This window comes from Mesoplodon bidens (genome assembly GCF_964165515.1).
Source record: "Mesoplodon bidens genome assembly, contig: HAP1_SCAFFOLD_398, whole genome shotgun sequence".
NCBI lineage: Eukaryota > Metazoa > Chordata > Mammalia > Artiodactyla > Ziphiidae > Mesoplodon > Mesoplodon bidens.
The window spans coordinates 16,981-31,452 of NW_027672143.1; the positions used below are offsets into that span (position 1 = coordinate 16,981).

General features: G+C 35.7%; 1 protein-coding gene across 1 annotated transcript; it reads left to right on the plus strand.

Moving 5' to 3' along the window:
* Positions 1–10,634: 10,634 nt before the first annotated feature.
* On the plus strand, positions 10,635–12,621 carry LOC308610553 (MSL complex subunit 3-like). The gene is made up of 2 exons (XM_081259645.1): positions 10,635–12,208; positions 12,388–12,621. The coding sequence occupies exon 1, from the start codon at positions 10,639–10,641 to the stop codon at positions 12,205–12,207; it is 1,569 nt and encodes a 522-aa protein (XP_081115771.1). The 5' UTR covers positions 10,635–10,638; the 3' UTR covers position 12,208; positions 12,388–12,621.
* The last annotated feature ends 1,851 nt before the right edge of the window (positions 12,622–14,472 follow it).

Genomic DNA, 14,472 nt, shown 5'->3' on the forward strand with positions numbered 1-14,472 from the left:
ACTACTGGTGAGTAACAGATCAGGATGTAATAATTTACTTACAAATTTAAAAAATATTTTCTGTGCTATCATGCCTGCTGATACAGCATCTTCCATCTTAGCAAATTGTTTGGTAAAACATCTTCTAAGGATCTGAAATAAATTCTAAATATCATTGAAAAAAACGGCAAAATAGAATTGAGCCAGGAAATTGCCCTTCAAAAAGAAAGATCAGGGGGCTTCCCTGGTGGCGCAGTGGTTGCGAGTCCGCCTGCCGATGCAGGGGACACGGGTTCATGCCCCGGTCCGGGAAAATCCCACATGCCGCGGAGCGGCTGGGCCCGTGAGCCATGGCCGCTGAGCCTGCGCGTCCGGAGCCTGTGCTCCGCAACGGGAGAGGCCACAACAATGAGAGGTCACCGTACCGCAAAAAAAAAAAAAAAAAAAAAAGAAAGATCAGATTTAACGTTAGGATACTTAAAGTTCTTGTTAAATGTTAAAGCAGTCATTATCATATAACTCTGGATGCAATATGAAATGTAGGTAATAATTACCTGGTCACTGAATAATGCCATAGGCCTTGTATGAGTAGCAGCAGGAAAGCAAGGGGATGGGCCTGAGGTCAGTGTGTCACTTACCAGCTGTGTTGCCTTGAGACCATTTAGCCTATCAAAAAAAAAAAAAAGGAATAATATTGAACTCTAAGGTGTTTGATAAACATGCTTTAGAATTGTTGCTTTCTTTCTCTATGGCACTGTCACAAACAGGTAAAAATCTACGTGGCTTGATTAAAGATGTCTAATAAATGTTTTTGAAATGTTCCTACATTTTTATTAACTAATAGTTTAAAATATGGTTATGTGTTTGATCCTTGAGTTATAATCAGAAATGCTCTTTTTTATCTCTGGTTACTCCAATGACATGTATTATTCTGTGCAAATAATACATGTTCCACACAAATGACACATTTTATTTTATTTTTTTACTTCCCCAATTTTCTTATTATTACTTTGGTTTAAGGGTATGTTGTCCAAATATATCTCCCTGCATAAATGATAATTTTTATGATCCAATTATTGTTCCCAAATATGATAACTGGTTTCAAATTTATTCATCCATAGAGACTTATTTTTACTACAAGTACATTAATCAGTATAATGAATGCAGGTGAGCAAAACTGTAAATATGCTAAAGAAAATGCGAGGAAAATGCATAATTAATTATCTTATTATACAGTTTTAACTATTTTATCTTTTTTATGTATTAACGAAGAATAACAATGAATGGAAAACCTCCTGGAAGGAAATATGAATTTCACTATATTTATTCCTTCAGTAAAACATGTGTAGTGAATACCTACTTTGTGCCAGTAACGGTAATCTATTAAGTAGGAATGTAAAAGGAACTAAAGATAAGAATCTCTGTTTTAACAGAACTTAACATTTGTGTGAAGGAGAGAGAGGATAAATGAGTAACCAAATGAATCCATGTTCAGAGAGTGATAAATGTCATCAAGAAAATGAAACTGATGTGAATGACTGAAGATGGTGATACCAAGCAGGACCCTCTGGGGCTCCTGAGCACAGATTTAAAATTATTTTGTACTTAATTTATACAACTTTTGTTATATTTATATTTAAGCATTTAATAATTTTAAGGCTACTGAAAGTGATATATTTTATGATTTTATTTTTAATTGCCTGTTGCTTATATAGAGAAATACAATTGATTTTGTGTATATTGCTCTTATATTCCACAACACTGCTAAACTCATTTTTAAGATCTAGTAGGATTTTTGTACTTTCTATAGGATTTTCTATATAAATGACTATGTTACTTGCAAAAAAAGACAGATTTACTTCTTACTTTCAAATTTAGACGTATTTTATTGAACTTACATATATACTGTATTTTATGGTAAATTATGTTGGTTTTTCAAATGTTAAACTGATTTTGAACTACTGTGATAAACCTCGAAGGACCATATATTAAGCTTTTGATATATTTTTACTATGATTTGCTAAGATTTTGCTTTACAATTACATCTATGAACATGAAAAAAAAAAGAAGAAGAAGGAAACTGTTTTCAATACTGAGGTCAGAAAATGACATTTAATGTGACCTCACTTTTACTTAACCAGAGCAATTCCAGGGGAAACGAGGGGTGGAAATCCAATTGGGGTGAATTGACCAGAGAACAGGTGGTGAGGAATAGAGTCAATATGTATAGAGTATACTTCCTAAATTGCTCACTGTGAGGGGACTTCCCTGGTGGTCCAGTGGTTAAGACTCCAAGCTTCCACTGCAGGGGGCGCAGGACCCTGTGTATCATGTGGTGTGGCCAAAATCAATCAATCAATCAAAAAATAAAATGCTCACTGTGAAAGGGAGGAAAAAAATAGGGTGAGAAACATGAGCAAAGGTAGATTCAAGGTATTTATAACTGCCTTTTTGTTTCATCTTTTTTAAGGAGAGATATTCCTTTTGTTTTCTTGATAATGAAAATGATCTAGTACAATAGGAGATATTTAGAATTCTGATTGGAGATATTTCAGGAATGAATTCTCTAAGGGGCCTAGAGGGTATGAGAATTAGAGAAAAATTGGAGAAGTTGTACAAAACTTTGACAGGAACAGGAAATACAATTTTCCTCGTAAGAGGCTTGAAGGCAGGAAATACTAGAGGCTGATAGTGTGGTATTGCAGATATGAAGTATTTTAGGCGTCTTGCTTAGATGAATTTTTAAAAATGAATTATGAGGTAAATCTCAGAGGAGAAGCAGAGAATTGAATTATTCCAAGTTTATAAAGAGGAAAGAACTATTCTCATTAGGTAGGAACAAAAATTTCCTAGAAAAATGTAGAAGGACTAAAAGTGACATGTTTTATTTATTTATTTGATTTTTTAATACCCCAACCGTATTCGAAGTATTTAACAATAAGCATTCAGGATTTCTGGAATTCTTAGAAATCAAAGGAATACTTCAGCATATAAAATAATGACTAACCTAAGATTTTGAAGTGAATTTACTTCTTTTTAAATATAGATATAAAGACTTAGACTGAGTTTGTCTAACAGCGATACTTAAAATGAGACATTTAAAATTTCTTCTAAAATTAATTAGAGACGTTTTAATTCAGCAATTTTCTCCCCTATGAAAGGAACAATGTGATTTTGTCTCTTTCTGGGTTAGTTTCATGCCTGAGATTGTTGAACTATTCCTTTAGCCCTACTGCATCTGCCTCCACGACAGGCATGTGCTCCCAGAGATTTTATCTATTTTAATCTAATATTTTGTCTTTTGCATGTACTTTAATTTTGAAAATATATAAATAGGTCTAATACTAAACTTTCGTCTTTCTTGCTTTTCAATACCTCCTACTCTGTTTTTCTAATACAAATCTGCCTAATCTGTGTTCTAAGCTTTGCACATAATGATGTTAATCACATAATGATTTTAATCACAGTGAATTGGAAATAAGTTCAATGAACTAGGAGTAAATGATAAAGTAAATCATGGAGGAATGCAATCTCTTGTAGTCATTGAAATAAAACAGTATTTTTGAAGAGCTCCAAAAACCGGAGATTTTTGTTACAATGCTAGATGAAAAAGCATGACACAAATTACATTGAAGTACTGTTTAATATTTCCTATTTTGCTCCAAAAAACTTAAGCTAGCTTACCAAATCTCATATTATTGAACACAGCAAAAATATATTAAACTTGGGAAATGATTAAAAAGGAAAAATTATTAGGGAAAATAAAGTGAAACATTAGCCAATTTTACTTCCAAAAATCTGTCAAAAGATGTTATATACATTTGCTGTATTTGGACACATAATTTACCCTAAGCATCCTCAAAAACAGGTATGCCTAATAAAAACCAAGTTCAGTTACCTAATTTAGAGCATCTGCTAGAGAAAGCAAACCAGCTGCTGCAGGGAAAGCCAGCTGAACTTGACACGTCACCTGCTAGACATTTCTGTGCTGTCTCAGACTCTTTTATCACTTGTCGTGCAAATTTAGTTCTCTTCAGTAGGAAGGGAGATGAAACGGAAGAGAAAAGTGTAACCAGCTTTCTGAAAAACACTATTGTCATAAATATACAACTGAAAAGAGACGAATTATTCTCTGGTTCATCAAGAGACAGTCCCAAAGATCTCGACTCATTTATTTGTATTCAAATGAAAATTACCTCTGCTGCTGCTGCTGGTGATGATGGTGATTAACTACTGTCTCCACAATATTGTTTAAACAGAAAGTACAAGCCACTGATATGTTGACCTACAATCATACTCTCACTAAATGAACTATAGTGACCTTGACATGGGAAGGATGCAGGTACAGCCCACAATTCCATGACCCCAAACCCTTGGGACCAGACATATATATTTTTTTAATTTTGGTAAGTAATACAACATATAAATTACGTGCTATGTTACACTTCATAAACAAACCTATTAATATTTCTGCAAGGAAACAAGTGGATAGTCTCACTTGGTTGGTTGAAAAAAGACTACAAATAACATAATAGCGTCACAGTTTAAAGCATGATTTGCTACCAAATAAATTTAAAAATTCTACAAACAAACTTAGTTTTTGCCATTTTTACTTTTTATTTAGGAACAGTAGGTATGGGGTCTTGACCTGAGCGTTCTGTGTAGGGTTGTTGTGAAAGTTAAGTGTGGGGTTTTAAGTCATTTGATTGACACTTGCTATGTGCTCATATACATTACGTATTTTGTCTGAGTTTCTGGCAGGCCCCAGGTCCCACCCAGCTTGCTATTTTTATTGCAAACAGGGAATGTAGAATATATATACATGTACATGCAGCTGTTTTTCTATCTATTATTCATCTATCAGCTATCTACATACATACATAAAATATAAACATTTGATAGAATCTATTCTTTCTCTCTCTCTCTCTCTGTCTTTCTGCGTGTTTTAGATACCTTTAGAAACTCTACTTCAAAAATAACTGTTGATACTCTATTTGCGACACATTAGATTTCCCAACTCCCTATGATAGCATTTATTTCTTACTATTTTAACTTATTCACAAGATTTCCAACTGATCTGCACTAAAAACATAACTATAACTCTAAACAGTCACCATTATCAACCTCAAATAGTGCTCCTCATATTTTTATTAAAACTGATTTGACCTGATTAATTATACACATCAACTGAAGATTTATACACAGTTGAAGATCCACTGATAATGCTGAGTTTTTGTTGTGCTCCCCTGTCTGTGGTGAGAAATCTAATTGCATGTGTTTCTGCCTTGCTTAAGTCATTATTATTCTTGATAAATCCACAACAGTATGTACCAAGGTATATTTGCCAAGGAATAATGAGTCTTCTTTCACTATAATAGAACCCACTCCATTAAGGAAAATGCGCATTAGTAATGTGTTTTTTTGTGCCTTGAGTGAGGACTACATTATGAATCATTATTTCATTTTAGAGCAGATGATGTATGAAAAAATTCCAGGAAAACTTCAAGCCATCATCATTTGGGCTAATCCAAGTGATTCTAAAAAAGCATGTTAACATCACAATTTTACATGTAATGGACCAAGAAGAGAGAAATCTTGTTTCTCATTTGCAAGCCTGCTGTGATCAGCCCCCTACAGTCCCAGGAACTGAGGAAAATTGGCCAGAAATATCCTTTGGAAGGGGGTGAAGTGAAGTTTGCTGTCACCAAGGACATTGCCTCATACAGGGCAATTATTATGAATGGCACTTGCAAAAATGAGCTCTGGTGCCACTAGCATAGATGGAGCTTTAGACCGACTAGATAATTTGTTTAGTGCACTTACTCTTACATAGTTTTAGAAAACAAACATATCTGAAAAATCATATGAATACAGCTGTCTCTAAATGTCATTGAAATCATTTTTAAATGATTTTATAAGTAATGCTAATTTTTTTTTTCTGTTTTCGAAAACATTGCAATGTTGAGTAAATTGCGATTTACTCACCTGAGCTTCACACAACCCTAGGAAGTAAGCACAATGTATATCACTGTATTACTGTGGAGGAAAGAGAGTGTGGACAAATGAAATACCTTGCTTAATATCTCAAGCCAGGATTAAAATTCTAAAGGTCATGATTATAACTACTAAGCAATAGGTATACTTGTTCATCTCGAAAAAAAGAATCAGATTTAAAAGTATGGAGCAGACCTTAAGCTAGAGACACTTTTTGATATTAAGGCAAAAGTCTGGGATTGTGGAATGGAGATCAAATCAGAGTTTTAAAATAAATCAGTAAATCAAGTCATTACCTTTTTTAATCTTAATATTACACATATTACCTGATTTTTTTACTTCTTTTTATGTTTTCTACTCTTCCCAAAACCAATTTGGGCAAAAGAAATAGTGGAATAAGATAGACAGGAATAAGTAAGGGTTATGCTAAATTATAACACTACCTGAGTCAGCTTCCACTTCCAGCCCATATGGATGAACAGAGAACAGGTTTAACTAGTTGATAGTGCTAGAAAGTGAATAAGTAGTTGCCTGAGGGGAGAAAGGGCACAGGAAGGGGAGAAATAAATTTCAAAAGCGTATGAGGAAGCTCTTGGAGGTGATGATGTATTCAGACTCTTGATTGTGCTGATACTTTCACAGATGTAAAAGGGAAGAACTTAAGGCATAACTTTGAGAGTTATCTTCATATAACTGGCATTTGACATATTGAAAGTGGATGGGATAACCAAGAAGCTGTGAGTTTTGGAATTTTCATCTCCCTGGATATTGAAATCACTAAGAGTTATAGAAGCAGAAATTATGAGAATTAGACATCTAATCAAGAATTATAGTCATAGAATGAGAAGCCAGCTTGGGTATCTGAAAACGTCTGCAATATGAAGAGATACAGGATGGTTTACTCTGATGACAGAAGATGCAGACCTGAATGTTTTAAGGAAGAATAGAATAAGGAGGTTCTAGAAGTAGCATTGGGGAGCGAAGCACAGAGATTCAGAAACTAACAATTTAAAATCAATGAAGTGCACAGAAAAGGCACAGGTATATGAGCAGAGAAGTGCAGCGGGTACTGCAGAGTCATTGGATTTTACTGCATTTTTGCAGAAAGTTTTGTAGATTAAGATAGTTGAAGATTGTATTTGAGTAGCTTGGCTGTAACTTGTATTCCTTTAGACTCTATGTACCTGAAATTTACTCTCAGATTATGTCTGTTTTTCTTATTTTGAGGAAATAAAATTTTAACCCTACAGTTATGAAAAATCATTTTTCCAATATAAAAAGTTAACAGAACCCCGGGCAATAGTTAGTGTGTTGATTACTAATAGCCACAGAGAATTTAGATTACATTAGAGTTAACATCTGCATCAATCAAAGTTTGGTTAGCCAGAAGCAATAATATCTACTACTATACTGAAAAGTACTGGTTTCTGGTTCACTACTGTATTGTAAAGAGAGTAAATAAAGAACAAGAGAAGACATCACATTTTAATCCCACTAAGCCAAGTTGACAGTTTTATTGATTAAAGATCAAGAATTACCTATTTAGTAATATTTTCTAAATGACTATGTATTTTAGTCATTTAGTCTACAGAGCACAAATGCAACTGAAACCAAAGTATTAGTTGAACTAGAAAAATGAAAGTGAGCTCCACAGATAGCACATGAAAAAAATGTGAAAATAATTCATTCCAATGACTGATTCCTAATATTTGAAACTTCCACCAATAACTAGCCCAAAATGCACACATAGAAATATATGTGTTACTTTTATACATAATTAGCAACACCATAACATTATATAGACAAAGGATGAATATTTGTCTTATTACATAAGTGTCACACTATTGAATGAATGCTAGTATGATAACAGTTTCCACCTTAGGGCTCTTGTAGCTGGGATGTTATTCGCCAGTCTCTGGGCATGATGGGTTTCTTCTTGTCTTTCACCCTAGTTGTATGTCTATTACCTTAGTACAAATACTACTTATGTGAGTTACAGAGATTATTCAAACCATATAATAAATTCCATCATCAAATACCAGGATTCAAATTGATTCTTAAATTATAAGCATTGAAGGGATTTTCTTTGTCTTCTGTATAATTTTCCTTTCTGTCACAAAGTGCAGCAATACCAATATTTAGAGGCCTCCCCTGGATCTAATGGTTAGCTGTAGATGGTCTACTTCGTGGATCATTTTGGCAGTATCTTAATTCCATTCAGATTTTCCTCTCCAACCTAGCACCATTTTGAACTTCCTCTGACATTCCTTTAATTGTTTTTTGTCAAAGAATTTGCTGACAAGTTCTGAAATAAATTTTTATTATCCTGAGAAAAAGTTGATTACAAACGTAAGCCACTGCCATAAATAAACCAAACATTTTACCAGCTCAAGTTTCAATAAAATGTCTATTTTCTTATTCTCCTTTTAATTTGTTTCATGATTGCTAATGCTTAATCTAAACAAATCAATTTAGAGAATGTTCCAATAATGTTACCCGCTGATCTTAACTCTAAAATAAGCCAGAAATACAATGTTTCTGGTATGGAAGTATGAGATAGGAAAATACATTAAAATATTCCTTTGACTTAATGAGGATTTTTATGTGGAACTACATGTTGTTGATTGTTGTTTATTAAGTGTTAATGCAGAAATAACTTATATTTCTTTAAATTCAGGTGAATGCGGTAGAAAAAGGTGATATTTTATTTGCTTCGCTTCTGAGAATGCTTTACATGTGAATTTAGTGTATTTAGATAATTTCTAAGTTAAAGAGCCAATGAACGTGCTACTTCCAAGTAAAACTACAAAGATCACTTTGGATGGGTAATTTTAAGTATTCACTTTGCTTCAAAAATTGCGAGTAATAACTTAAAAATCAGACTCTCAAAACATAGGATGTCACAGGCAGGCGGCATTCCACATTCAGTGTTGTGTAGAAAAAGAAATGCTAGCCTGACAGAAAGGAAATGCTATGAGGTCACTATAAGAAAGAAAGAAAAATAAGGATGCATTGTTTAAAAGAATGAAAAAGTTACAAAAGTTCAATGTTTCATATATTTAGAAATCATATTCCAAAACCTATTTTTATTTTGGTATTTTTATTGCAGTCTTCCATTGCAAATAGGTAGATCATTAGAAGAATATAAAGCTAGGTCAGAATGAAAGATGGATTATGTTTATAGATTCAATTTTGAGCTGAGCTACATAGTATTGAAGATGAAAGAATAATGATTACTAATTTCAGCATATCACTTTAGAGTTAAGAGACCTTCTTAAGCGGTCTTATTTGACATTCAAAATGACCTTGTCTGATGGTCATTGATTTCATCCTCCTTTTACTAATGAAAAATTTGGAAGAAATATTGAGTAAATCATCTGAAATCATGCAGCCAATGATTACTAGAGTTTGGACTTGATACCAGGTCTCCTGAATTTGGACCCAAGGACTGTCATATATGCAGTGGAGAGAACGACCACTAGAGATATGAAAGTCTAAATAAATACCACTGCAGTTTTCAATGTTATGTATTCAAATTATGAGTGAAGTCTAGATTTTGTTGTTGTTCTTGCTTGGTGTTTTTTGTTTGTTTGTTTCTTGTCTATTCCAGTGGCAGGATCTCTTGCAATATATATAGTTTGGCCGCCATGATTCTTGTAGCATTCAGAAGGCAGCCTTACTGTTACTAATAATTTCACTGTAATTATACAAATTACAATTTCTCTGTGTTTACACTCTGATTTGAAAACAATTAGGAGGCAGTTAAATGATGTTTCGGTACCTGTAAAATTTAAGGGCCACTCTTTCGGGTTCTGCACCCAATTTTACCATGGGGAGGGGAGCTTCCCCCATACCACCAAGCAATTCTCCAGACACTAGCTGGGCATTCTACAATTCAATTCAGTTCAACTCAATTCATACACCATTTACCTGATCTACCCAGAGACAGCATCAGATTCCATAAGTTAAGAGGTCAGCCCTACCAGACTGCCCCACCCCACATACCTGAGACACCAGGCACAAGCCCAGGTGTCACCTGTGCTTCTGACTGACTGACTGTAGATCAGAGTTTCCCACAACCTCCTCCTTGGGTTCTATTATTTGCTAGAGTGGTTCACAGAACTCAGGAAACACATTTATTCACCAGATTACCAGTTTTTTAATAAAAAGATATAACTCAGGAACTGCCAGATATGTAGGGCAAGGCATGGGGAAAGGGTGGGAGCTTCCCTTCGCTCTGAGAGCACCATTCTCCCCAAACCTTCACACGTTCACCAGCCCAGAAGCTCTCCCACACCCAGTCCTTCTGGATGTTCGTGGAGGCTTCATGACTTAGGCAAGATTGAATAACTCATTGGCCATTGGTGACTTCAATTTCTAGCCCCTCTCCCTTCTCTAGATGTCCTGGGGTGGGACTGAATGCTCCAACCCTCTAACCACAATGTTGGTTCTCCTGACAACCAGCCCCCATCCTTAGGTGCTTCCAAATGTCACCCAGTTGTGTTAACATAAACCCAGTTGTGGCACAAAAGAGCTTGTTATGAATAACAAGACGCTTTATGGCTCTGAAGAGTTTTTTAGGAATTGAGGACAAAAGACTAAATATTATCACAAAAATGCTACCATTGTTCTTATTTATCAAGAAATTCCTCTTACGATGAGCAAATGAGCGCGAGCGAGGGCATGAAATTTAAATTCCACTCAGGGGAGAAAGTGCTGTGCTTCGAGCCTGACCCCACCAAGGCGCGAGTGCTGTACGATGCCAAGATTGTCGATGTTATTGTTGGGAAAGACGAAAAAGGCAGAAAGATCCCAGAATATCTGATCCATTTTAATGGTTGGAACAGAAGCTGGGATAGATGGGCAGCTGAAGATCATGTCCTTCGTGACACCGATGAAAATCGGAGATTACAGCGTAAATTGGCAAGGAAAGCTGTAGCTCGCCTGAGAAGCACAGGAAGAAAGAAGAAGCGCTGCAGGTTGCCTGGTGTGGATTCTGTCTTAAAAAGCCTCCCTGCTGAAGAAAAAGATGAAAATGTTGAAAACTCAATAAGCAGTTCTTCTGATGACAGTAGTGAAGAAAAGGATGAAGAAATAAGTGAAGAAAGTGATATTGAAGAAAAGACTGAAGTGAAGGAGGAACCAGAGCTGCATGCAAAAAAGGAAATGGAAGAAAGAACAATAACTATAGAAATCCCTGAAGTTCTGAAGAAGAAGCTTGAGGACGATTGTTACTATATCAACAGGAGGAAACGGTTAGTGAAACTTCCGTGCCAGACCAACATCATAACTATTTTGGAATCATACGTGAAGCATTTTGCTATCAATACAGCCTTTTCAGCCAATGATAGGCCTCGTCACCATCACGCTATGCCACATGCCAACATGAATGTGCATTATATCCCAGCAGAAAAGAACGTTGACCTTTGTAAGGAGATGGTGGATGGATTAAGAATAACCTTTGATTACACTCTCCCATTGGTTTTGCTCTATCCATATGAACAAGTTCAGTATAAAAAGGTGACTTCGTCCAAATTTTTTCTTCCGATTAAGGAAAGTACCACAAACACTAATAGGAACCCAGAGGAGCTCTCTCCAAGCCCACCTTTGTTGAATCCATCCACACCACAGTCCACAGAGAGTCAGCCCACCACAGGCGAGCCAGCCACCCCCAAAAGGCGCAAAGCCGAGCCGGAAGCCTTGCAGTCTCTGCGGCGGTCCACACGCCACTCGGCCAATTGCGACCGGCTGTCGGAGAGCAGCGCCTCGCCCCAGCCCAAGCGCCGGCAGCAGGACGCGTCTGCCAGCATGCCCAAGCTGTTCCTGCACCTGGAAAAGAAGACACCCGTTCATAGCAGATCATCCTCACCCGTTCCTCTGACCCCTAGCAAGGAAGGGAGTGCGGTGTTTGCTGGCTTTGAAGGCAGAAGAACTAATGAAATAAATGAGGTCCTCTCCTGGAAACCTGTACCCGACAGTTACCCCCCAGGTGACCAGCCACCTCCACCCTCTTACATTTATGGGGCGCAACACTTGCTGCGATTGTTCGTGAAACTTCCAGAAATCCTTGGAAAGATGTCCTTTTCTGAGAAGAATCTGAAGGCTTTACTGAAGCACTTTGATCTCTTTCTGAGGTTTTTAGCAGAATACCATGATGACTTTTTCCCAGAGTCTGCCTATGTTGCTGCCTGTGAGGCGCACTACAGCACGAAGAACCCCAGGGCGATTTATTAAGGTTTTGATGGTTCTGGAAGAACAGCTTCTCTATCTAGCTTTGCACTCTCGGTTCCCGATAAAGAACTAGGGAGTTGGTGGGCCTTCCTTAGAGCGAATGCGACACCCGCCTTGGGGGGGTGTGGCAGAGGCGGGCCCATTTGTTTGAGTTGCTTACCTACCGTAGTTATTTCTGTTAAGGATTACTTCCTAGGTACCTGAACGGCCTCCAACATGTGACCCTTGCCACGGTACATGTCATCTGTGACGGCGGGAAAAGAGCAGCTGTGTTCACAGTGAAATGTTCACGAAAGTGTGCGTAGGTTGGGCTGTTTCAGTAGACGGAGTTACTTTTTAGCAATAACCACATTTTTAAACTATTTGTTAGCATTAAACAAAATTGTTTTGCAAACCGTTTTCATTCTTGTGATGAGGCTGAGCAACAAAACATTAGTTTTACCTGGAAACCGAAGTAGTCCCAGAATATTTTAGAGGGGGTTGATATTGATGGCAAAAAGAAAATTTGCAGCTATACATTTGCTTGTTACAGTTCCTTTTCTATAAAACCTTATTTTTGGTGATCTAAATAAAGCATTGCCTGAAAAAAAAAAAAAAAGAAATTCCTCTTGTCCCATTATCTCTACGTGGCATGACAAACATTTGTTTACCAAGCATTGGTTCTTCCCATCTCCCTATAAATTGTCTTCCTCCCCTTTGGAATCCCAGACCCCTACCTCTTCTCCTTAGCTCAGCATGGCACACAAGCCTTAACTGCCTGTCTTGAATCCTCTCAATTCTATGTGAGGCTCCATATACACAAAATTTCATTTTTTTCTCCTGTTAATGTCTTATGTCAACTTAATTAGTAGACCAGGCAAAAGAACCTACAAGAATAGAGGAAAAATGTTTCCTCTTCAACAGTACTAATATCAATTTTTTAGTTATGGACATTGTACTATAGTTTTATAAGTGGTTATCACTAGCCGAAGTTTGGTAAATGTTACAATGTAATCGATGTAGTACTTTTGGAACTTGCCATAATTACATAATTATTTCAAAATACAAAATTGAAAAAAAATTCTCAAATGTAAAACAATGTTTCTTCTTATGAGGTAGCCTTTTTACATAGTACAAAAGCCTGCTAAAATGATGTAATCTGAAATATAACAAATACATCAGCTTAGATAATTATAAAATCCAAACATTATGTAGAAAATAAGATATATATTTTAAAATTTCTTAAGTATTCTTTTATCCATGGATGAATAAAATATTTATTCAAAAGTTAAGTCTGAAATAGAATCATTTATTCAGTCTTTCTTCAATGAACATTAGTTGAAAGCTCACTAAGTGCTTAGAGTTTATTGGATAACCATTGCTTGGATTGCTTTTTGGAATGATGAAATAGCTATATACGAAAACTATGGCAGGGGAATTAGCAAAATGGGGTACTGGGAGGAGTAGCCCTAAAATTTCACTATAAGTAACTATCATAGAGGCCAAATGAAACCTGAACTACTATATGTCAACAAGATCATAAAGAAGGTTCAGACTCTGCTCACTCATAAGTTATAGCCTGTAACTTTATGGCCTCATTGTAAATGATATTGCATTTTTATGCTTGAATTTTTCATATTAACTTAATACAAAGTAGCAACATAATAAATATTTTATAACAAATTGTCTCCTTATTCCTTTAATAAGAAGAATCAAATGGCCCCAGCTACTAGTAAAATCTTAATGGAAACTTTATAACTATTTGGGAATGTTATTCTTTTCCCTTTGTTTTCTGTATCAACTATTTACATTTCTAGATTCTTTGATTTTGTAGATCTTTCTCCCATCACTTTTGAGATGAAGCTCCTCTATCTCAGAAGAACTTTTCTTGAAATAGATTATCTATTTTAAAAATACAATCATAATAACTAATAAATTATAGAAAGTTGTTTTTGTCATTTATTCATACTAGTTTAACAGAAGTGGGCTTCTCCTACATAACAGGATTTGATTCTCAAGAGTAGTATTTTCCAGTAACTATGAATAATATTAAACATGCAAAATAAGTACTATTGAAAACATATGCGATATTTAGGGGAAATGAAACATTTTTGCAAGTGTAATTATAGAGAGTGCTTTGTTCCTTTTATATTTTAGTTTTCCTCCACTTGTTTTGCCTTGAGATGGAAAAAATGCTTTCGATCATATTCCCTTTGTAGTGTTTTGGAAGACTTTGGAGAGAGAGGAGTGTTGCACTTGTGAAATCATTTTTAGGGAAACTAGTATGTG

Excerpts from the sequence above, each read along its gene's own strand:
- LOC308610553 (XM_081259645.1), top strand. The coding sequence starts at position 10,639 with ATGAGCGCGAGCGAGGGCATGAAATTTAAATTCCACTCAGGGGAGAAA.